Source organism: Leopardus geoffroyi, chromosome D4 (genome assembly GCF_018350155.1).
Source record: "Leopardus geoffroyi isolate Oge1 chromosome D4, O.geoffroyi_Oge1_pat1.0, whole genome shotgun sequence".
Classification (NCBI taxonomy): Eukaryota; Metazoa; Chordata; class Mammalia; order Carnivora; family Felidae; genus Leopardus; species Leopardus geoffroyi.
Window position 1 is genome coordinate 12,764,780 of NC_059342.1, and position 26,195 is coordinate 12,790,974.

The window sequence follows — 26,195 nt, forward strand, 5'->3', positions numbered from 1 at the left end:
ACAGAACTTGGCTCTGAAGCAAGCTCTTACTGCCTTGGCAACCCTGAACTCCAGTTATTATCTTCCCAATGCAGGGGGTTCCATTGGTTTCTCTGCCTCATTTTAGCTGCTCCCTGCTTAGATTCTAAACTGAATAGGCAAATGCCCAAATAGGAACAGCAGCGGGAAGAATGTTGAATTCACTTCACTGACCTTCTCCTTTTCCTGGGACCTTGGCACCCTCAAGTCCTTGCTGTTTGGGAAACTCTCTCGTGGTTTCAAAACAGGTGTTTTCTAAAATATATAGTCTTTATCCATTGTTTTTCCACTTCTTCTCAGCAGGAGTGTAGGTCTGCTACAAATTGCTCAACCTATCCACAAGAGGATGTCTCTGGCATTTTATTTTTTGGCATCATTTATTTATGAATTATTATTATACTCGAAATTTGAAGGCATTTGCTCTTCTCTTGCACACCAACCAAGCATAGTGTTTTGAAGGAGATCTTTGTGTATCTGGCCTGTTCTACCCAAGGTCTTGCTGTATCTGAGATTATGTTATCATACGGTGTTCTGTTCTTTGATGAGGGGTAGTAAGAGGAGAATATTAAAATTTACATTTATATTGCCTTTGGCTATAAACTGCTTGAGAGAGTATAATTTTCTACTTCTTTCCCTTTATAACTCTCAATCTCGTGTAGTAAATATTGGAGACAACTGACACAGTACTAAAGTAGTCCGAAAATCTTTTATTTAATTATCATGGAAACCACTTAACAATCACCTCATATTTTTTTATTAAAAAGTTATTTTTATAGTAAATGTAATATTGCTTAGATGAATGTCTCTGGAATTTCTCTCCAGAAGAGAATATGGTCTGAAAGAATAAGAAAATTTTAGTTGACTCAACAAATTAATAACAGTTCATAGATTTATAGGAGGCTGAAGGGTAGATAGGATCTTCTAGATCCTAAGGCAACATAGTCATTTTAAATATTAAAACCCTGAAACCCACTCAAGGGAGTTTTAGGTATTATCTGCTCGGATCCTAGGATAGCAACAGCAAACCTGTGTGTGAGTAGATGTATGATTTAAACAATAATGGAATTACATCCAGAAAGATCTCTTATTGCCTGCTTTGTTGATTTACTGCTATTTTTGCATTTAGTCCTAACAATATTTGCCATGTGTCTTTTGATAATACAGGCAGTAAAATAATGGAAGTATGTAAAAATGGCAGAACTTTCTGTCCTAGACATTAGTGAAATAATACGTTCAGACTCTGGGCCAGCAGCACAGTGTCTTTCTCCTTGATGACTGGAGGGTATCGGTTTGGTGTAGGTGATAACAGAATCCTTTTTGAATGCAGTGCATTCTGGGACTTTCAGAGGATATACCTGTACTTGTAGACTGCCTTCTACCTTTTCGCTTCCCATCCTTCCTTAAAGCCTATCAATTTACAGTTGGAAGAACACACGCAAGAAGCAAATGGAAAGAGGAAAGGCATACAAAACTGTTTATAGACAACTGGATTAGACGGGCAGAAAATATGGGTCCATTAAGTAAGAAGAGAAGCTGACAAAAGGCACAATGTGGACATGCCAGTTTATTGTGTGTTTATTAGACTTAACACTTCATGATACATAGCAAAGGAGCTGTAGTTCCTGACTCACTAACTTGCCATGCAAGTTTTCCACAATCCAGGGTGTAGCGTGGTGTAGTCTAGTGGAAAGTGTTATGCCCAGAATTCGTGGTCCCCAAAGACCACTAGGGAGCCGAGTCCGATGTAAAAGCAAAAGAGCCTTTATTCGAGCCAGCTCGAGCTCAATCCCCTACCTGCACCGACGCAGCGGTGAGATACCCGGGAGAGAGATCGAGTTTCAAAAGGACAAAGGTTTTATTGGGGCCTAGGGGCAGTTGGTGAGGCAATGTCTGTGGCCTCAGCCGATTGGCTGGGGAAGGGTACGAGTCCTGTGAGGCAGGTGAGCGGGAGGTTACTCAAGGGGAGGAGGCGTGGTCAAGGTGAAGGACACAGAACAAGATGGAGCTGGCCGGCGTAGGCCCGGCCTTTCAGGAAGACCAATGGATGCACAATGAGCTAGCTCTGCCACTCGCTCCCTGCATGGCCCGGGGCGTGATCACAGGCGTTCTCTGAGCCTCATTTTACCCAGATGTGAAATAAAGATAACAAAGGATGTCCCGCTACTCTCTTAGGGTTGCTGTGATGGTTAATTGAGATTATATTTGTGAAAAGCCTTGATACTGTATCAGCTCCACTGACATGAATGGTGTTGTTATTTTTTACAATTAGTGAAACTTTTATAAAATGTGCTGTTCTTCTCTGGGAATACTTTCTTGGATTCATTGTTCTGCCTCATCTGTGCTTTTATGAATAGAAAATCATGGCCTGTGGTTACAGATAAAATGACTTAGTAGAAACCGGAACGTTTGGTAGACCTTGAACCAATGTTTTCCAAACTACCACTGGGTAACTTAAGTGGTATGTGGATGAATAGTTTTTAATTTGATACTAATATCCATGTATAACAAAAATATATAACCAGTCCATCAAAACCATTATTTCACAGATTGATAGTATTTTTTGTTTGTTTGTTTTCATCCTAATGTGGCTTCCTATTTGAATAAATGGATTTATGTAGTAAAAGTGGCATTTGAAGAAGAACGTTAAGTGCTGTAGGTATGTGGGCAGACAAAATAAAATCATGAAGTTGGTATTTGTATGACTAAAGTTTGGGAAAATGTTCAGTGTTTAAGTCAGTCACATAGTAGAACAAGTCATTATAGCAGAACAACAACAAAGACAAAAAAACAAAAAACAAAAACCAAAACAAAATCCACCGGCCCCACAACTTGACTCCTTAATTAGTGTGAAAGATGAACCTAGACGTGCATGGAGAAGGGACAGACTCCAGGATTTGTCTTTTCGGACGGAAATGCTTCTTTTTTGCAAGACAATAAAGATAAGCTTTAAAGATCACAGGGTTTTATTGTTTATTGCAGTTTTATTAACATTTATATAATGCCATGCTGTCACAATGCTTCTAAACAATTGTTTTAGTTGCCCTAGAGTTTAGAGGGATTTTGTGGCCCAAAGACAGAGGGATAAGTAAATCAGTAGATAACTATCTAGTTTAGTGAGAAAATGCCTTCACCTGTAACTCCTAGCTTCCGGAGTCTTCCAGTGGGTAGATTAAAAGTCCTTCAGGCCCTCCTCCCCACACCTACATTGTAGAAAAGCAACTATTCATCATTTTCTTAACAATTTCCAGAGGGAGAGACACCATCCATTTCTTTTGTGACATTGTTGAATGTTTCAGTAAGTCTTCCATGTTTCTGGTAATTAAGGTAGAAGTCTTCTTCGTTTCTAAGAATACTCCCTCTTGTGTGATAGAAATATCAAGAGTGGGGGTGCCTAGGTGGCTCAGTCAGGTAAGCATCTGACTCTTGATTTCAGCTCAGGTCTTGATCCCAGGGTTATGAGTTTAACATATGCAGGGTATGAAGCCTATTAAAAAAAAAAAAACTATCTATCTATCTATCTATCTATCTCCACACACACAAAATACACACACACACACACACACACATATCTCAAGAGTGCATTAAAATACCAAATGATCTGTATTTATAAAGTTATGCTGTCAGACAAAAGAAAATCACAACTATATATTTAATGTGTTACTTATAGAGCTAAAATTTACTAGCAGTCGTATTCAAGTCCTTGTCTTTTAAGAATTATAGTAGCTGAGGGGCACCTGGGTGGCTCAGTCCGTTAAGCATCTAATTTCGCTCAGGTCATGATCTCGCAGTTCAAGGCTTTGAGCCCTGTGTCGGGCTCTGTGCTGACAGCTCAGAGTCTGGAGCCTGCTTCTGATTCTGTGTCTCCCTCTCTCTGCCCCTCCCCTGCTCACACTCTGTCTCTCTCCCTCTCTCTCTTAAAAAAAAAAAAAAAAAAAAAAAAAAAAAAGAATTGTAGTAGCTGATATCCAGACACGTGAGAATGATACCCAGCTAGTCTGTAACTATCTGAGAAATTAGCTCCAAAATATCAAAATCTCCAATGTCCTTCAATCTTTTTATAATTGATCTTATCACTCTAGTTTCTGATGTTGTCAGGTCCTACTTACACACAGAAAGCTTCTTGGCAAGCTTTTGTTAAAAATTGATAATATTTACATCACACAGAATTTACCACTTTAATCATTTGTAAGTTTATAGTTAAGTGGCAGTAAGTACATTCACACAGTGTGCTGCTGTCTCCACCCTCCGTCTCCAGAACTCCTTTCCCCAAACTGAAACTCTATACCCATTAAACAATAACTATCCATTTATGGCAAGCTTTAAAAATCATTTGGAAGGTATCGTAAAACAACAATTTTAGGGAGACACATTTAACTGTTGTTCTGCCCAAAGTACTGATGTCTTTTTTCCCCCCGATTGTTAAAAATCCTCATCAGCTTAATGAATGCAGCTTAGCTGTTCATTCTACGTGGCTTGTACAGGCCACTCGAGCTCCTTCCCAGCCCTGGTGAAAGGGGGCAGACACCAGGAATGAAGGAACAGCTGCCTCACCGTTCCAGATTATGAATCCGGGGTGTATCTCAACACATCACAGTTGCCGCACAAAGAACAGATGGGACCCCGATCTCCCAGTAGACCCACTGGAACCCCGTCTTGAATGTTAAACAAGGACCCACGGAGAGAAAGTGATTTCACTTAATACTCCCTTCCACAGACTGAAATCCTTCATGTGTAGGAACACGTGAGCGGGTCTGAGGTTTCAGCACTGGGGCTTCCTGGCTCCCATCCAGAGCTTTTGTTCCCTGAAACAGACAGCATTTGGAGTTATAATGTGGCAAAGCTTGTCAACACATGGGGCTTTTCTCTGCTTTCCAAACACATGTGAGACAGACTGGCTCTCAATGAAGCTCTGATCTTTTCTGGGGAAAGGAAATGTCTCATGCAAGTCAAAAAAGAAAAACATATTTGGAATCAAGAGGAATAATTGTGCATCAGAGAGGCAGATTCTGATCAGTTGGCAAATATGGTGACATTGTAGTATAGATGCTGATCTAGATTGGTTTACATGGGTATTACATTATGGAATATACGTATATGGGATATATGTACTTACAATAGAAGCTGTATCAAGGATTTTTGGAAAGACCGACGTTACTCAAGAAAAATAGACTGGTGTCAACGTCCCGGAAAGACACAAGGCATTGTACTTACGTTCCCCTGGATGTTATGTCTCTCTTCCAAAAGTGAGATGATTACACAGCTCAAAAGCCTGGGAGATTTCCTTTCATACTTTATGGCCCGAAACACAAAGATCTCCGGAACCGGAGACCTGGGGTAATGGTTTCAGCCTAATATCTGAGACCCAGAGGTGCATGAGCTGAAGGCATTTCCAGAGTAATGCTTCACCCACTGGAGGCTAAATGGCTAGTGCTTTGTACCCCAAGAAGAAAGAATTTAATTTAATCCTGGAGACGATTAGAGGTTTCCCTCCCTCCAGGACCTCAGACTAATTCTGCTCGGGACTCCAACTGCTATCAGTAGGACAGACATTGTCATCACTAGAGGGAAGGTGCTTCTTAGGTCATTTCACACTCATGACGGACCTGTCGCTTCCTTTCCATCCTGCAAAGATGTCGTGTCTCAGAGCCCAGTCTCCACTTTCCATTTTCCCAAAGACAGTGTCCTTCAGAGTAACCTCCTTCCCCTCACTGGGCGGCTCATCTTTCACCAAGGTCCTTCACTTCGGATTCAAATGGGCCTCTGAGAGCCCAAAGCCAGATACGAAAGTTCTTTTTCTTTGGTTTTCTTATTTTTTTTTTGGAGGAAATGTTGTTTAGGTTAAACATGTATTAAGGTAGGATTTCAGGGCACTATGCCATTAATTTATGTATAGGATAGCATGGGATGCCTTTGTGCATAGCTAGGTGACAAACCATGGTCAATTTCATGTTTTGGCCTCATTCTTAATGGAATTCAATGAAATACATCCTTCTATTAGGGTGATGTAGATCTGTATTTTGTTTCATCCAGCCTCGCTTAAGTTAGAAATGCTAAAGAAAAGAATTATAGAAGTTCCTTTCGTTGCTGAAAATGCAAAAGCCCCAGTATTCTTACATAGCAATTTTCTTGCCAGTGAAAAAAATGAAGGTAACAATGTACAAAAATGATCTGTGTGTGTGTGTGTGTGTGTGTGTGTGTGTGTGTGTGTGTGGTGTGTTTGGTTTAAAAAAAATACATTCGGGGCGCCTGGGTGGCGCAGTCGGTTAAGCGTCCGACTTCAGCCAGGTCACCATCTCACGGTCCGTGAGTTCGAGCCCCGCGTCGGGCTCTGGGCTGATGGCTCAGAGCCTGGAGCCTGTTTCCGATTCTGTGTCTCCCTCTCTCTCTGCCCCTCCCCCATTCATGCTCTGTCTCTCTCTGTCCCAAAAATAAATAAAAACGTTGAAAAAAAAAATTAAAAAAAAAAATACATTGGATGACATGGAACTAGTTTGAGAATATTTGCTTTGATATCACTTTAATTTTATCAAAACTTGTATTTGTTTTACTTTTGCCTTGGAGCGTCCTGGTCAAGTGCATGTCTCATTGCCAAGCCCCTCACAAAACTGGACATATAGTTTGGCCTTGGCACAACTGGTTTGTGGCTTAGAGCTGCTGAAGAAAATGCATTCATTTGTTCATTCATCAAATACTTATTGAGTGTATACTATGTTCGATGCACTGCTCTACGAGCTGGAGCCATAGCAGTGAAGTAAACAGGAAAATGTCTGTGCCTTTGTATGTTCTAGGGAAGGGAGATGGACAAAAAAAAAAAAAAAGTACAGTATGTTAAGAGGCAATTAAATGCTATGGAAATAATAATGTGTAGGAAATGAGTACCAGAGGCAGGTTGAAGTTTGAAATAGTGTAGTCAGAATGGGACCAGTGGAAAAGGAAATATCTGAGCAAAGACTTAGAAATGATAAAGTGAGACCTGAGATTAAATGGAGGGAAAGCCATTCCAGGCAGAGGCATTAGCACATGCAAAGGCCCTGAGGTAGTAGCATACCGACTATATTCCAGGAACGGTAAACGGACCAGTGTGGCCACACAACACAGAATGAGTAAGGAGAGAGGCAGTAGGAGAGGAAGGTGGTAGAAATAAGAGGTAAGAGAATGGACAGGAGATTATAGGGCCCTAAAAGCCATTCCCAGGCCCTCGGCATCTACTCTGAGGGAAATGGTAAACCAATGGAACGTTTTGAGCAAAGGAGTGGTAAGATTTAGCGTTTGTTCATTATGGGTACTATGTTGAGATTAGATTGTAGACAACAAGGGTAGACACAGGCGACTCACAGGTGAAGTGTTGGATTAATCCAAGTGAGAACTAACAGCAGCTCAGACCAGGAGGTAGGTCATGAGAAGAGAAATGATTGGAGTCCGTCCTATTTTGAAGGTAGAGCTGACAGGAGCTCCTGATAGCCTGGATGTGAGATGTGAGGAGAATAGGGGTGGGTGCAGGACTTCAGGTTTGGGACCTGGCCAACCAGAAAGGATGCAGTAGATTTTAGGGTAAAGCTGTTAGGAGCTGAGTTCTGAAGGTGTTCAGCTGGAGACGTACACTTGACAATAAAGGGAGGTGTCCATTAGGCAGTTTGAATAAACACGTCTGGGTTTCAGCAAAGGGGTTGGAAATTTAAATTTGTGATACAACGTATGTAGCATTAAAAGCCACAAGATGAGGGGCGCCTGGGTAGCTCAGTCGGTTGAGCCTCCAACTTCGGCTCAGGTCATGATCTCACAGCTTGTGGGTTCGAGCCCCACATCCGGCTCTGGGCTGGCAGCTCGGAGCCCAGAGCCTGCTTTGGATTCTGTGTCTCCCTGTCTCTCTGCCCCTCCCCCGCTCATGCTCTGTCTCTCTCTGTCTCAAAAATAAATAAACGTTAAAAATTTTTCTTTAAAGCCACGAGACAAGCTGAGATCACCCAATGAGTCAGTAATCAGGAAGAATAGTGCAGTTCCAGACCTGGGGCTTGGAGCACTCCCAGGGCAAGAGGTCAGAGTAGAAAGGGTGGACCAGCAACAGGGTGGCCAGTGAAGTGGGAGAAAAACCAGAAGAGTCCAGTGTCCTGGAAACCAAGTTCAGAAAGTACTTCTGGGAGGCAGCAGTGATGTACTATGTTCAAGTGCTGTGGACGAGACAAGAATGACGAGGACTGAATACTGATGGTCGGTTTCGGGATGAGGACGTCATTGGTCAACACTCCAGAAACACTGAAAGTATCATTTCCAATACTTAAAAATATTTTTAAATCTTTATTTCTTTTTGAGAGAGAGAGTGTGAGCAAGGGAGGAGCAGAGAGAGAGGGAGGCACAGAATCCAAAGCAGGCTCCAGGCCCTGAGCTGTCAGCACAGAGCCCGAACCCACTAACCATGAGATCATGACCTGAGCCGAAGTCAGGCGCTCAACCAACTGAGCCACCCAGGTGCCCCTCTAATATTTTAAAGGAGATCACGGGGATGACCGGTTGATGAAGGCCGCATCCCGTGACTCTGATGGCGCGGTTTTGCTGGGCGACACCTTTACTGAGTGGAACCCTGAGGAAAAGGGTTGCACGGGGCATACAATCTGATCGGACGCACCTAAGCGGAACTCTTTCTACCCACCGGTTTCCTAGCCTGTGGGACTTCTTGGCTCTGTGTTTGTGGAAGTGGCAGAGAGGGAAAGGAGGAATGCCCTGAAGACGCACAGATGGAGATATTTCTGATCAATTCTGGCTGGAATATTTCAAGCCCTTCATTTTGGGAAGTGACTAGAGCTAATTGATTGAATGTCAAATTGTAAAGAAAGATGCCTAGAAACCATTTCGTTTGCGTGTGTTATTTGCATTCTCTTTCTTTTTGCCCTCAATGTGGCCATTAATTTCTGCATGAAATAATAACAGACATAACACCATGTAAAGATTATGTTTTACATCACGTAGATAAGAAAATCGATATTGGCCAAGAAGACAATAAAAATGCATGCGAAAGTGCCTGGGTGCCTCAGTCGGTTAAGTGTCCGACTCTTCATTTCGGCTCAGGTTATGATCTCATGGTTCGTGAGTTCGAGCCCCGCACCTGGCTCTGTGCTGACAGTGCAGAGCCTGCTTGGGATTCTCTCCCTCTTTCTCTGTCTCTCCCCTGCTTGCTGTCTCTCTCTCTTTCTCTCTCCCTGTCAAAATAAATAAATAAACTTAAAAAAAAATAAAATGAGTCTCAGGGATACTGAATTATACCAGTAGTGCATTTATCTACGAGTTACTCTTCATATATTGCTTTATTTCAGTAGCTGGATGGTAATTATCTGACATTAACTAGCTCTTTTGGGGGCTGTGGCTGATTTGTAGCTATGTCCAGTTTCTGTGGGATAAGTGGGACATCCATCATGTCCCATTTCAGACCACCAACATAAAGTCATTTGGACCTACCCGCAAAAGTCACACAGTGGACTTGGGAGCCAGTGGAAGCTGGTTCAAGCACACCCTTGTTTTATTAATGTGCAGACAAATCTTGTTTCTGTCTGAAACCAGCAAATTAAAAAGAAATTAAAATTAAGAAAGGAAAATGGAAATGTTATATAATTAACATTATAGTTATATATATATATATAATTATAATATATGTAAATATTTATAAAGGTAGTTTTAATCCTTATTTCAAAATGATGAATGTAGGTTCAGAGACGATAATCCCTTGGTCCAGGATCAAATCTTAGAATCAAGACTTGAACCCAGACCTACCGGACTACAAAATCCATGCTCTCTTCCCTAAACCAATGTCTGGAAGCTCCAGAACGTTATCCATGAATCAGTAGGATAAATTCTCTATGGTAATCACCATTTCAGTGGCATAATACTAGTATTATAGTAATAACATTAACTATATCCTCTATACAAAACTGAATTTTAAATTACTAAATGAAAAAAAAATATTTTGACGGGTCACATTTTGTAGCATATGTATTCCTCTTGGATTACACATACTCCCCCAAATTATAAAACCCTTTATCAGTATGGTGGTCAGGTCATGCGTTTATTCCAGTTTGTTTCCAGGAACGCTACTCAAAAGAGAAAGCAGGAAAGATACCTTGTGGTGGTGGTTGTTCTTTCTTAAAAAACATCTTTTTAATGTTTATTTATTTTTGAGAGAGGGAGAGAGACAAAGAGTGAGCAGGGAGGGGCAGAGAGAGAAGGAGACACAGGATCTGAAGCAGGCTCCAGGACTCTGAGCTGTCAGCACAGAGCCCGATGCAGGGCTCTAACTTGTGAGCTGTGAGGTCTTGATCTGAGCTGAAGTCTGACGCTTAACCGACTGAGCCAACCAGGCACTCCATGGTTTTTATAATAATACCTGGTTTTACAGTGTGGAGGTTCCTCAAAAAATTAAAAATAGACCTACCCTATGACCCAGGAGTAGCACTGCTAGGAATTTACCCAAGGGATACAGGAGTGCTGATGCATAGGGGCACTTGTACCCTAATGTTTACAGCAGCACTTTCAACAATAGCCAAATTATGGAAAGAGCCTAAATGTCCATCAACTGATGAATGGAAAAAGAAATTGTGGTTTATATACACAATGGAATACTACGTGGCAACGAGAAAGAATGAAATATGGCCTTTTGTAGCAACGTGGATGGAACTGGAGAGTGTTATGCTAAGTGAAATAAGTCATACAGAGAAGGACAGATACCATATGTTTTCACTCCTATGCAGATCCTGAGAAACTTAACAGAAGATTGTGGGGGAGGGGAAGGAAGAAAAAAAAGTGGTTAGAGAGGGAGGGAGCCAAACCATAAAAGACTCTTAAAAACTGAGAACAAACTGAGGGTTTATGGGGGGTGGGAGGGAGGGGTGGGTGGGTGATGGGTATTGAGGAGGGCACCTGTTGGGATGAGCACTGGGTGTGGTATGGAAACCAATTTGACAATAAATTTCATATTAAAATAATAATAATAATAATACCTGGTTTTATATTTGCTCTCCAGGGTACTACATGTACATCGAGGCCTCCCACATGGTGTATGGACAAAAAGCACATCTCTTGTCCTGGCCTCTGAGAGGAGTCACCGGAAAACACTGCTTGACCTTTTTCTACCACATGTATGGAGCAGGGACTGGCCTACTGAGTGTTTATTTGAAAAGGGCAGGCGATAGTGAAGAGTCCCTCTTATGGCGAAGAAGAGGCGAACAGAGCATTTCCTGGCTACGGGCGCTGATCGAATACAGTTGTGAGTCCCAGCACCAGGTAAGCCAAAGGGGAGAAGAACGAAGTGAGAGCAGATGTTCCTGTGAGCTTCTGATGTTCTGTCTTTTTCTTGCTACCAAAGAGAATGTTCTGTTCTGTTTTCAGGGTCATAGATAAAGACAGTACATGTTTAAAAGTAAACATAATTAGTCTCTATTGATTAAATCTAAGCAATGAATGGGAGATTAGGCGGTGAGAAAAAGCTTTGGGTATTTACGCATAAAGTGATTTTTGCAACTCAATGATGAAAGGGTAGCTATTTTTGTCTTGGCACATTCTGAATGTCAAGTGTATTCTCTGCGTCCCGCACGTCTCCTAAACAGTCTCCTTTTCTTCTAAACATGGTATTACCTAATTAGTATTTTCCAGCTGCGTCTTTCCCTCATCATTACCCACGCATGAGGGCTTTGGTTGCAAGCCTCTATTTAAGAGTGCATGGTCCACAGTCAATTATTAAGCCTCTGTCTGCATGGGTTTAGAAGAAACTGAGTCCCGGTCCCAATTCCTGAGTCTTGCCCTGGGTTTTCTCGTGAGCTGTAGGAGACCTCCATCCCACAGCATCTAGACTATGAGAGACTGTAGGCAGTGACAGGAAAGAGCCTTTCACATGCCAATGGGTGAGGCTGAGCAGCCCATCTGGTCTAGAGGTGAGCAGGGCCCTCCTGACAGCTACTGACTTCCCCTGCCTACCATGAGCCAAAGCTCCAGAAGGCTCTGGGAAGATAACCTTTGGACCCTGACATTCCTGAAATTGCTCTGTAGAATTCTCAGCTGTGACCTTCTACTAAAAGCCCTGCTTCCTCCTCATCCTTGCTTCTGACTGATCAACCTCTTGGATCAGCACCCCTCCGCTTTAACCACTGGCTTGTTTGGTGTAAGCCCAAATCTTCCTGGAAGAGGTGTTCAGAATAAGGGCTTTATTTTATACCATCGCACAAACACCCTGAATTTCCTGCGGATCTAAACGGGAAGGAATTGCAGAAGTTCAGGGGGGCAGGTTGCAGGGCCATCGAGGGTGCTTTGTTGCTAAAGAACAAGTGACTGAGGGCAAATGAGCCATTATCTGGGGGTGGCCCATTATCCTGGCATGGATAAACCTGTCTAGAGATTTAGGAAAGAATAACAGATAGCTCCAGAAATGATTTGGATGGTGCTTTAATGTCCACTACGGAAGAAAAGTAGATCATTCAGGAGCTTAATAATATAACTGATCATCATTCTGAGATGGTAGATTAATTTTGTTCGGCTATCCAGGCACCCCTACTTCTACCCTGTTCGGATGTTCTCCAAGTGTGGTCCTGAGACCAGCAGCAATGCTTGAAGTGCAAACCCACCTCAAATGACATTGACCTAAAATGCACACTCTTGGGCCGCACTTCAGAACTACTGAACCAGATACTCTGGGGGAGGGGTCCAGAAATCTGTGTTTTAACAAGCCCTCCTGATGATTCAGATGCGCACTAAAGACAAAGCATCTCTATCCCAGAGCAAATGGGTCTGAGTCAAGTGCAGCCCGAGCGTTGATGTTTTTGTGATTCCCGAAGGGTGCTAATGCACTAGACCTCTGGGGAACAGGTGACTTCTCAGCGTCTAATCCCAGGAAGTTGAGTACAAGGCCTTGAATATGCTAGACTTGCTGGGTAGCTGGTTGTTTGAAATGGTTTTTGATCCCAGAAGTAATTAGGTATCTATTGGTATCTACCCTCTACCCTCGTGGGGTATTCAAATTCAAAGGGTGCAGAATGGCCTGAGAGGTTTTTTTAAGTTTATTTTCATTTATTTTGTGAGGAGGGAGGGGCAGAGAGAGGCGGAGGCAGACTGTCCCAAGCATGCTCCACATTATCAACACAGAGCCCAACTCGGGGTTCAAACTCACAAACTGTGAGATCATGACCTGAGCTGAAGTCAAGAGTCCGACGCTTAACCAACTGAGCCACCCAGGCACTCCTGGCCTGGGAGAGTTTTAGCTCACAACTTTGTAAGAACCAAGACTCCAGACCATTCCCTTTGTCTTAGAATGGAACAGATATGAATCTGCCCTGAGGAATTTCCTTCTGGATTTAGTGATTCCCTCAGGAATCCCAAATGACTATCTGGAGACCAGGCTGAAGCTAGTTTCTCCAAAACATCTCAGTGTCTAATAAAACACAGACACATCCACATGAATAAATTGGCCATCTTTTACGTGCCAGCCACTTACAGCACTAGGAGCTATACGTAAGTTCTTCCTGTTGATCTTGTAGCTCCTCTTGACAGAAGGAGAAACTCAATGTCCAGCTGGTAACTGACAGTGTGAGAATTCAGGCCCAGATCTGACTGGTCCCCAAGTGTGTATCCCTAAGCCACGGTTCCACACTCTCTCTCTTCATCAGTATGTTGATCAAGTCATGAATTTATTACAATTTGCTCCCAGGAACACCACTCAAAAGAGAAAGAAGAAAATCAGTTCCAAAATAAACTCATTCCCCTGGGTGTCATAAGCCCTGGGTGATCTTGGGGAAATCTCATCCTCCCTGAGAGTGTTCGTACATTTTCAAAATGGGGTAATAATTCCCACCATGCTGACATCACCAGAGTTAGAGGGTCAGTGAGGTTATGTATGTGAAAGGGTTGTATAAATTTTAAAATCCCAAAGTATAAAAATATATTATTGTTTCTAAAAATATGTTCCCTCCCAAATATCTCTGGTCTCTAATTCATATCACCATGGCAACCCTGGTATTCTCAATAGTTACATTGGCATCCAGACTGAGTTCCTAGAGTATGAGGCCAAAATATCTCATTTTAGTAAATATTTGTTGACTGCTGGCTATTCTAAGTGCTGAGGATGCAGCAATGAACATAACGCGTAAAGCTCCTCTTCTTTTAGAGTTGACATTCTAGTCGGGGAGAGGTAGAAAAAATAAATCAGGGGCACCTGGGTGGCTCAGTCGGTTGAGCGTCCGGCTTCGGCTCAGGTCATGATCTCACAGTTTGTGGGTTCAGGCCCCGCGTCGGGCTCTGTGCTGACAGCTCGGAGCCTGGAACCTGCTTCGAATTGTGTGTCTCCCTCTCTCTCTGCTCCTCCCCTGCTCATGCTCTGTCTCTCTCTCTTTCTCCTTCAAAAATAAATAAAAACATTCAAAAAAAATTTTTTTAAAAAAAGGAAAAGTAAACCAAAGATATATAATGTACTATCAAGTACATTATAATAAATGCTATGGTGGGGGGCACCTGGGAGGTTCAGTCGGTTAAGCGTCCAACTTCAGCTCAGGTCATGATCTCTCAGTTTACGAGTTTGAGCCCTGCATCTGGCTCTGTGCTGACAGCTTAGAGCCTGGAACCTGTTCCAGATTCTGTGTCTCCCTTTCCTCCTGCTCCTCCCCTGCTGGTGCTCTCTCTCAAAAAAAAATTTTTTTTAATTAATAATAGTAAGTGCTATGGAAAAGAATAGGTCAAGCCAAACAGGTACTGAGATCAAAGAAGTTTCAGGGCCTAATTGTGAAAGGCTTTGAACATCATGGTAGAGTTTGAAATTTATTCCAGAAGCAATGAGGAACCATCAGATGGCTTTAAGGTAATGTGATCTGGGTTTATATTTTTAAATGATCCCTCCAGCCACTATGTGGAGAATAGACTGTAGGGGACAAGGAGACTTTGGGGGCTACTGCAGTGGTGCTGGCAGAAAGAGTGAGTGGCAGGGGTGAGATGCATCAGAAGCCCACGGGATTTCTTACGTGTGGAATGTGGGGCTTGAGAGAAAGAGGCATCAAGATGCCTCCTTGAATTTTGGCCTGAGTAACCAGTAGAATGGAGTTACCATTTCCTGAGTTGAGGAAGGCTTTCGGTGGAGCACATCTGGAGGTGCGAAGGCAGTGCGCATGGGAGGGAAATTAACAAGTGAGTTTTTCAGACACGCTTAGTTTTCTGTGTCAGACATCCACGTGGGCATGTCAGGTGAGCATAGGTGATGAGACTGAAGTTCAGAAAAAAGAACAAGGCTGGAGGAGTAGATGTGTGCCTCACTGGTGGCGGTGGGCAGGTGTGGATGGCTTTCAGAGTGGTATCGTACTGCCACTGTTCGTTTGAGACTCATCCTCTAGGGGAGGTGAGTGGGTGGCCTCCAGATGACATTCCAATCATCCTACCATCCTTGTAGGCGAAATGCACCAAGTGGCAACCTTTTAATCATGCTCCTTCCTAAGTGCTAAGCTGTACCTGACTTGCTATTGATCGAAAACACAACGTGATTTTATTTCCTTTGGATTCCTTGCTTAACATTTCCTGTGCTCTCTCTTCTTTCCTCCCTGGGTTCTTTTATTTTGATGCCATTGAAAGAAAGAATGTGTTAGACAAATTCTTAGCTCATCGAAATATTTATATCATTCATATTGTTCGTTATACTGCCTAACATTTAGTAAGTATTATTATGTGCTAGGTACTCATTTAGGACCACGTTTCCAAATTTTCTTGTTCATGGTATGCTTAGTCTCATTAATGTTTTTCCTGGTGTTCCTAGACCAAAAGTAATACCTAAGAGTTTCATTTATTAAGTAGTTGCAGCCAAACAACTTAGTATTTATGTCCTAACGACTTAGTAGACATTTGGAAAAATAGTACACTTAAATTGAAGGAAAAAAAATAAATTTTTATCTAATTCTTAAATAACCATAATTATTTACTAATAGAATGTGTCTATATAGGACAAGGGAAAAATCATAATGGTATAAAATAGTTACCACTCAGGTAGTAAGGAAATTCAGAGGAAAAGGTTGTATGAAATCAAGTATTTGGCCCAACCACAGACTCTTCAGAATATAATTCCATCAGGTAATTTGTTTATTATACTTTCGTTGTAGACTTGGTGGTCAAAAACCAGATTTTATTGATGTCCAGAAAACCAAAATGGTTATTAACTGCACTCATATATCCTCCTATCTAGATGTATTAGAGGACATTTTTTTCCTCTTCTAACCATTTATTTGGATTCTTATTTGGGATTGTGTCCTTAGAATTTTTAATAATATTATTTTGCCCATATCTGTCATTAAAGCTTCTTTGAGTCATTAATTTTAAGATAGTTTCATATGCTTATTAATTATCCACTTTATATTCTTTGATTTAATTTAAATCATAAACTAGTCCAAGGGGGAGTCATTTGCTCATAAAGTGAGTAGACCAAATGTGTCTTCTGGATAATTTTCATTACCCACAAGCCTCCCTGGAGTATTCAGTGGTTTATTAACCATTGTTGGGGCAGCGTTAGAGCTGGTAATGTAAGCTATTTTCCCTAGAACCTGAATATTTGATCAGTTATTTTCTTCTCAGGATCTGAAGTTGTGAAACTGGTTCTCTCCTCCTGGGCTATTCTTGGATGTTATGGCATTTAACACAATAAGCAAACCGTTGCCTTTTTGGTAAACTTAGTGATTATATATCACCATAGATTTGTAGAGAGCCTAAGAAAACTTAAACTTCTGGGCCTATGACTTTCATAGGCCCTGTGAGTGCTGGGTCTAGAATATTCGAGGTGGGAAAGAGAAACTAGGTCACCACCAGGAAGCATTTCTAGGTAGCATTTCTGGTTAATGGCCTAAAGAGATCTCAGAAACAACCTAAATCTCCAAGACTCTAGTAATTTATTGTGCATTTCTTTAAAATTCCAAATAAGTACTCTCTTTTGTACCTAAATTTGAATTTGTGATTTTGTAGTCTTTTCCTTAAAGGAGGTTGAACAACAGTCTAAGCTTCCAGACCCACACAACATGGATCTTCCCCTGACGAGTATTGTTTTATCAAGATGACTTCATTTCTAAAATGTTTTTTAATGTTTATTTTTGAGAGAGAGACAGAGTATGAGTGGGAGAGAGGCGGTGGGTGGGGGGGGATGGTGGGGAGACACAGAATCTGAAACAGGCTCCAGGCTCTGAGCTGTCAGCACAGAGCCTGACACAGGGCTCAAACTCATGAACCGCAAGAACATGACCTGAACCAAAGTCGGACGCTTAACCGACTGAGCCACCCAGGTACCCCGAGATGACTCCATTTCTAAATTCAGACCTCATTACTTTTCAGATAATTTTTGAAGCCATTCGGGGAGTGTCAATAAGAAGTGATATTGCCATTGATGATGTTAAATTTCAAGCAGGACCCTGTTCAGGTAACAATATTTTCCCCAATTATATCCTCTTGATTGAAAAGGGATTTTGCAATAGTCTCAAATCATAAGATTGCGAATTAAGAATTTTTCTATAATAAAAACAGAGAAAACTATTTTTGTCTATTTTCTATTTGTCTTTCCTGACAGAAATGGAAGATATGACCCATCAGTCATCAGGATATTCTGAGGATTTAAATGAAATTGAGTTTTAAGAAATGATCTGAATTGGATGAGCTAAACAAGAGCCATACCTCTCTTCAATCAAAATGAACACAAAACAAATAAATACCGAACAGTCTTAACCATTTTGTGAATTATAAAACGACTTCACAGCACAGTATTCTTTTTCATTACTTTTGCAAAAAATACTGACTCAGGGCTTTTTGGTGTTTTTGTTTTTGGTTTTTGGGTTTTTTTTTTTTTTCCTTTTTGCGTATGACAACTGTTACGGAAATACAGGCTATTGATTTTGCGTAGATCATTCATCTTAATTTTGGTTCCAGTTAGAAATACAAATATACTATATTGCAGTCACTTTAAAGTATGCAAATGGAAGGGCACAATCAAAATGAGATGTGTCATTTAAATCTGCATTCAGTGAATGTATTGGGAGGAGAAGATGTCTCGTGGGTTTCTTTTTGAATTTCAAGTATCGCAGCTGTTTTTAAAGTAATAATGTGAGGTGTCAGTATCTGCAGAATGAATGCAGTTTTTCATGGTAACAAGTTAGTCTAAGAAAATAAAATCTTATTTTCTACGTTTTATTCATAGAAGTGGAGTGTTAATTGTTAAATATTTTTACCATATGTGATAACTAAGGATCTTTCCTGAATGTCCCAGGGTAAGTCAGTATTAATTAATGCTGTATTACAAGGCAATGCTACTTTCTGTTTTCCCCCCTTTGAACTACTTTGGAAAGTCACTATGAACACATGGATTAGAAATTGCACTCTTTTTTTGTAAAGCAAGCTTGAAAATGTTTGTGTACACACACCTGAACATTTTTAGGACGTGTTAAGCAATTTTACTGATTTTTATAATAAATGTTTTGGTAAGGTTTTGAGGAGTATGAATCCAAGCAGACATACTAAACTGCTGCTTTTTATTTACGTGCTTAGAAAATTGTACATACGTATTTTATACCCAAACAGCTGTTTTAAGATTACCTAATAAAAGGTAATTTGAAAATCTTTTCCCTAGCAATGAACTCATTTCTATGTTATTTTCCTTGTTCAGAATATCTTCGGTACATAACTGCAGATTCTAATTTGAATTTCTGCTCTGCCACTGTTAAATTCTTCTTATGCCTTCTATTAGTGACATGAGCATTGCTTACATTGATACAAGAATTGATTTTTATTTATTTATTTTTAAAAATTTTTGTTTATTTTTGAGAGAGAGTGGGGGAGGAGCAGGGAGAGAGGGAGGCAGAGAGAATCCCAAGCAGGCTCCCCACTGTCAGTGCAGAGCCCTGACGTAGGGCTCAAACTCATGGAGAGATCATGACCTGAGCCATAATCAAGTAGGACATTTAACTGACTGAGCCACCCAGGTGCTCCAAGAATTAATTTTTGGAGTGTTTTATTTTATATAAGCTAACTTACTTTTTCACCACATTTTATCCTATTACAACGTAAACACTATGAGGATGAGGATTCTTGCATGTTTTGTGTTACTTTTGTAGTCTCTGTACCCAGAAGAATGTCTGGTATGTAGTACATGTTCAATAAAGAAATAGTTGTTGAATGAATGAATGAATTTTAAGCCTTCCAACATCCTCCAAAATGGAGATATTATTAGTTTTCTTTACAGAGAAGGAAACCGAGGTTCAGAAGAGTGAACACAATATTTAAGTGGAAGAGTAGAGTCAGGTGTCTCTGACCCCAAAGTCCATACCTCTTCCTGCTTTGTACGGCCAAAAATCCATGGTCCTCACAGACTTGGGTGGTATTCTCACTCAACAATGTCAAAACTCTTCAGGTGCCTGGCTGTGTGGCTCAGTCGGCAGAGCATGTGACCCTTGATCTCGAGGTTATGAGTTTGAGCCCCACATTGGACATAGGGATTACTTTTAAAAAAAAATGTCAAAACTCTTAAATTAATCCATAAAGAGTAGTATACTTCCCTGAAGACCACAGTACTTGGAAAACAAAAATTCTCAACTGTATAAAATTAACATCCCGAGGTTTATGGAGAAAATAAACTTCTGTAGTAAAGCAAAATTTTGCAAATCACATCCTTTCTATTCATGATGATTTTAATTAAGTAAGTAATTAATTAATTATCTATTAATCCCTAAATAAAGCTGAAACATTGAGGAAGGAAGATTTCAAGGTGTGAAGCAACTGAACAGTATGCTAGACGGTATAATCTCCTCAACCTATTATTCCTGTCCAGAGCTTAGTTATATTTGCTGAATAAAGAAATGAAAATTGTGTCTCTGGGACTTAACACAGTACCTTCATGCATAGCAAGTCACTTATAGATAGTGACTGAAGTCATTCACCAACCTCCTTGCTTACGTAAATCCATAGTAATAATCAGAGCTAACATTTATTGGATTTTTCTATCTTCAGACATTTTTCAAAGGGCTTTATGTGAATTCACTCATTTAATCCTGATAACGACTCATGAAGTCGATCTAGTGATATTTCCATTTTATAAATAGGGAAACTGAATTTGTCCAAGTTCAGCAGCTAGTGTAGGGCTTGGGTTTGAACCTGGGCATGTTTCACTGCCAAACCTGCGTTCTGATCTTTGACTGCCTCCTGAACCTGCCAGCCCTCCGGTTGACTTCACCCCCAATACCAATTTAAACCTCAGGCAAAAGTTCCAGGTTTCTCTCACTCCAGAGGATTTATTGGCTACCAAAATTGCCCCAAAGGTTGCCAAACTAGAAATACTACTTGGGCCTCAGGCTTTGGTAATTGGGGAAAAAAAAAATGAGGGTTGGCAAGTAGTTATTAGGGAAGAAAGGAAAGGAGTAATTGTTACCAGTTGTTGCTAAGAAACAACCTGAAGTTCATACAGAAGAGAGGAGGTAGAAGGTGAGTGGATTAATTTACCTTCCTCACTTCTGTTCCTTTTGGAGGATTCAGATTTTGGATGCTTCTCTTCCTGTCCAGGTTACCCATGGCATTCATTTTAACTATACTTCGCCTGGATGAGAATACGAAAGGCTACTTAGCACAGTATAGTTTCCTCAGGTTTAGAAATGCCTTGTGGGAAAGAGTACTAATAGGTACCACGCAGTATTTGCGTTGATTTTAAATCTTCTCTAAACACACAAGTGTTTCAAAAACAAACTACTTTCTCCACACAGATTGCCTTCTCCCCTACAATTTGCTGTGTGGGTTGGAGATTATTTGTGTGCAGAAGGGAGTGGAGGAGAAAACAGTAGCTCTGATCGAGGGTCTGGTTTAATGTGGAAGAAGAAAGGGTTCAGCAAAGATTCAGTGAGAAATCTACACTCCAGGCGTTTTGCCAAGCATGGAGGTTATGAAGATACCCACAGATTAGTGAGGAAGACACAGGTCCAAACCGATCAGCACAACTTGGAGTGCTAAATCCAATGAGGTCATGTGCCCAGGTGCTATGGAAGGGTCTCGGAGGGGCACCTGACCAGGAAGGGCAGGGCCAGCCTCCCGCTGCAGCCCAGGCTGAGGTGAGAACCAAAGGAGACCTCCTAAGGCAGCGTTCCAGGTGCCCGGATGTCTCCTGTGACTCTCGGGGTGGAGACCGGCCTCTCTTCCTTCTTATTCCCCTATAGGAGACGTGTTTTCCAGGGCGATTTAACCAGAACTTGGGGCAGTAGGTGGGGAGAGTTTTCATAAGTAATCAATCATTCTAATGTCGCATTCTCTACATGCTGATTGCTTTACATATTGATACGGCATAGTGATTAAACACAGGGTTTCTGGATTCAGGGTGTCTCTGTTAAAATCCAGGCCTTGCCTTTTTCCAACTTCAGGGCTGGGGGCAAGTCACTGACACCCTCTCTGATCCCTATTCTTAGAAGAGAGAGAAGTAGAGACTCCTTGTCTACTTCTTAGTAGGTTGCTGTAAAGATGAAATGAAAATATTACCTATCAACGCTTAGTGTCTAACACATGCCATTCTAGTTTATACTGAAAGGTCTGAGTGGGTGTTTGGTTTTGGGTTTGGGTTTTTTTTTTTTTTTTTTTTTTTTGATAAATTGCAGTTATTTTTAATGTATTCTTTCTCTACAAAGAACTGTGAGTTTATAGTGCCATCTTAAGGATAAAACAACCATATAATCTTGTTATTTTACCACGTTTTTCTTTTTTACTAGCGATCCTAGGCTCATTTTAACCAGCAGCTGGGTAAATGCCTTCTCCTTTGCTCTCCCTGTTCCATCCACTGTTCCTGGTTCTGGGCTGCCCACTCTGTATATATACCCTAGGAAGATTTATTATGCTAAACCTAAAGTCGTGTTTTCATGCCTATCTCCTCAAGAATGGTTGCTTTTCCAATTTTGTATCCCCACTGCCTACCATGGTCAACAAATATATCTGCATTAAATAAGAAAATGCTCAATAAAAGTAGTTTAATACGAATCTGTATGTGTGTTCCAAGCATCATAAGGGATATAAACATTCTCTTTCTGTCCATGAACATTTCATAGCCTGGAAATCCACACTCTAAAAAAAATTTTTTTAATGTTTATTTATTTTGAGAGAGAGAGAGAGAGAGCGAGAGCGTGCGCACACAAGCAGGGAAGGGAAAATAGAGACAGAGGATCTGCAGCAGTCTCCATGCTGACAGCAGCAAGGCCGATGTGGGGCTCGAACTCACGATCAGCAAGATCATGACCCGAACCGAAGTCAGACACTTAACTGACTGAGTCACCCAGGCGCCCCTCCACACTCTAAATATTTAACATGAAATTGTGTCCCTGGCCAGTGAGGATAGTTGGGGCGACTGGTGAAAACAAATTTAAACCTTCTTTAGAGGGTCATGTGCTCTCCAACCAGGCAGCACACGTTTCCCATATATAAAACTGCACAGGAAGCCTCACAATCCAACATTACAACACATTTGGTCAGTGGTCAACACACAGCAGAATTAGATACTCAAGACTTCATAGGATAAGAGTTTTTGATAGACACTTTAAAATAACTATTTTGAAAATGGAGACCACCCCTGCCCCCAAAAGAGTATTGAGCACTTAACAAAAGGCAATAAATATGAAAAAACAAGCAGGCAGATTAAAGGGAACCAAATGGAAATTCTGCACATGAAAAATATAGTCACTAAAATTAAAAATTCAACAAAAAGGCATAACTAGACATACTAACTAGACGTATTTAATGGAAGAGAACCCAGTGAACTAGAATATAAGGTAATACCGTGAATGCAATACAGAGAGATAAAGAAATGAAAAATATAAAGGTGGCAGAGATTGACAGTATCCAGTGTATACAATGAGGTTTCCAAGAGAGAGAGAATGGGGGAAAGGAATATTCAAAGGGAATATTAGACGGTTTCAGAATTGGTGATAGATAAAAATGTTCAAAATCAGGAAGTCTAACACATCTGAGCAATTAGTGAAACTAAATCCACACCTCGATCCATCATTATGAAATTATGAAACAGATTCAAATGAAAAAGACAGATGAATTACAAAGGAATAAAAATGAAACAAAATCAAACTTCTCAACAACGAGGAAAGTTGGAATAATACCTTTAACACGTTGAGAGAAAATCATGTCACCTGGGAATTTTAGCATTCAGAAGGACAAAATCATGACATTTTCAGATAAACAAGGAAGAAATCTTGTATTTTTCATACGCGTGTACATATATATTGCATATATATGCAGGTATATATATAATATATATATGCAGGTATATATACAAATACAGGTATTCCTCAACTTACAATGGGGTTATGTCTGACAAACCCATTGTAAGTTGAAAATATCATAAGTCAAAAGTGCATTTAATACACCTAACCTACTGATCATCAGAGCTTAGCCTAGCCTACCTTAAACATGCTCAGAACACAGGGCACCTGGGTGGCTTAGTAGGTTAAACATCCAACTCTTGACTTCAGCTCAGGTCATGATCTCACAGTTCATGCGTTCGAGCCCCGCATCAGGCTCTGTTCTGGCAGTGTTGAGCCTGCTTAGGATTCTCTCTCCCTCTCTCTCTCTTTCTTTTGCTCCATCCCTCCCCAGATAAATAAACTTAAAAAGAAATAACATGCTCTGAAGACTTACATTAGCCTACAGTGGGACAAAGCCATTTAACACAAAGCCTATTTTATAACAAAGTGTTGAATGTTGTATGTCATTTCTTGAAACTGTGAAAAGGAGAATGCTTGTCTGGGTACAGAATGGTGGCCAGTTCTTTACCCTTGCGACGCTGGGACTGACTGGGAGCTATAGGCACTGCCCCCTGCGCAGCACCGGAAAGGAATTTTGTATGTCGCCAACCCAGGAAAAGATCCACAGTCCAAATCTGAAGTACTCTTTCTGCTATGTGTTGCTTTCTCACAATTGTCAAGCAGAAAAATTGTAAATCAAACCATATCTATATCAGTGATAGTAAAAGTACCACATATCGACATTGATGGGATGTAGCTAAATCGATACATGAAAAGAATCCTGTCACCTTAAACAGTTCATTTAAAAGCTGAAAAAAGAGAAAATTATTGAGCCAAGTGACACACTCAAGAAGTTGGAAAAGGAACAGAAGATCTAAAGAACGTAAGAAGGAAAACAGAAAGAGCATACATTAATCCAATAGAAACAAACAACAAGTAGGGAAAGAATTAATAATCTGTGCAAGTATCTCAAGAATTAGACTAGCAAATTAAACCTAAAAGTACTGCCCTAGACCCAGGCAACCCACCCTGGGGCCTGTTGTAGGGCTTTAAACATTCCATAAATGTTCTCAGATTGTGCTGTGAGTTGAGAATACTGGGCTATCAATGTGTCTCATTGTTTACATTTGATACGGCCGATGGAAGCAGCCAACAGGTGGGCCTGAAGGACCAAAGGGACTGTTAGCAAGCCCAGGAAGAGCTATGGTCTTGGGGAAAGGTTGTATGAGAAGGACTGTGGCCAGAGGTGGAAGAACACAGCTATTCTCCAATCCCCCCGGTAAACCCAATCAAAAGTCAGAGGGCAAATGAGCCTAGATGATGCAGGTCATAGAAATGAATCTCTCAAGCCACAGAGCAGGGTGGAGGAGTGGATGAAGGATATAGTGAAACAAGCAGAAAAAAACACAGCCCCGAATCTTTAAATCTCTTAATGTGTTTTCTCATCTTAGGGCATTATCTAGAATCTTTAATAGTGGGGATTATGGCATCTTTCTTTTGATCTTAATGAGAACAAACAGATAGTTTCTCCATTAATTATCATGTGTGCTTTAGGTTTTTGATCAGCGGCACTTATCAAGTTAAGAAACTTCAGTGCCATGCATAAGAATGTAATAAGTTCCTAAGAACTTATTACAAATAGACAGTGGGCTTTATCAGATGCTTCTTTGCATATGATGAGATAGTATGATTTTTCCCCTTTAATCTTTTAGCATGTAAATTACATGGATACAGTGTAGATCTTTTTTTCTCAGAAATGTCTTGAGGCGCCTGGTTGGCCCAGTGGGTTAAGCGTCTGACTTCAGCTCAGGTCATGATCTCACGGTTCGTGAGTTTGAGTCCCGTGTCAGGCTCTGTGCTGGCAGCTCAGAGCCTGGAGCCTGCTTTGTATTCTGTGTCTCCCTCTCTCTCTCTCTCTCTGTCTCTCCCTGCCTCAGGCTGTCTCTCTCTGTCTCTCAAAAAGGAATAAATATTAAAAAAAATTTTTTTAAGAAAAAAAGAAGGAAATGACTTGATTTTTTACGTGAAACATAATTTCACTGTAAAACAGCATACAGCATGTTTGTAAATGTTAAAGGATAATAGTAAAATGACCACTCATTACCACTGATACAGCATGAGAAATGGAACACTGTCAATAACCTGGAGGCACTGTGTGGACTGCGGCCCAGTCACATATCCTTCCACTGCCCAGAAAGATAGCCATTATCCTCAAATTCATGTTAATCATTCCTTTCCTTTGTATTCTGTAGTCCTCATTCATGTGTATGCATCCTAATATATATGGCTTAGTTTTGCTGCCATTTAAAAATTATGCAGAGGAAATCAGTGCATATTAATTCATCGTCATTTGTCTTTTTTGTTCAAAATTATGTTTCTGAGAGTCAGCAATGCTGAATTTCTAGCTGTAGTTCATTCATTTTCATTACGGTATGGTATTCCATTAAGTGATTATACTGCAATTTATTAATTAGTTCTGCCATTGATGAATATTTGAGTTGGTGATGACAATGCTGCTAAAATATTTTTTGTACAAGGGCCCAGGTACCCATGGGAAAGAATATCTTTGGGCTGCATGTCTAACATGTGAATTGCTGTTTTGTACGATAGGTACGCTCTACTAAATCAGGAGAAACTGCTTCCCAGCTGGCTGCACTAATCTACATAACTCCTACCAGTGTAGACTGCACGACTCCTACCGGTGTAGATGAGTGCCCCCAACATGCTAATGTCAGATTTTAATTGTTGCCAATCTGATAATTCTGAAATGGCATTTAATTGAGGTTTTAATTTGCATTTCTCTAGTGACAAGTTAAATTGAGCCTCTTATCACATGTTCTATGACCACTTGCGTTTCACCTTATGCAAAATGCCTGTTTATTTTGCCCATTTTTCTAGTGAGCTGTGTATCATTTTCTTACA

The 26,195-nt window shown here is 40.8% G+C and overlaps 1 protein-coding gene across 8 annotated transcripts in view; it reads left to right on the plus strand.

Moving 5' to 3' along the window:
- MAMDC2 (MAM domain containing 2) overlaps positions 1 to 18,615 on the plus strand; it is a 403,751-nt gene extending 385,136 nt beyond the window's left edge. For 7 of the 8 annotated variants that reach the window (XM_045468454.1, XM_045468452.1, XM_045468451.1 and 4 more), the window contains 3 exons: positions 11,027 to 11,286; positions 17,341 to 17,425; positions 17,573 to 18,615. In XM_045468454.1, coding sequence (XP_045324410.1) covers positions 11,027 to 11,286; positions 17,341 to 17,425; positions 17,573 to 17,637 — 410 coding nt within the window. In that variant the 3' untranslated portion in view covers positions 17,638 to 18,615. Of the gene's footprint in view, positions 1 to 11,026; positions 11,287 to 17,340; positions 17,426 to 17,572 lie in introns of those variants that run through there. The other variant, XM_045468455.1, reaches the window with a different exon arrangement.
- The last annotated feature ends 7,580 nt before the right edge of the window (positions 18,616 to 26,195 follow it).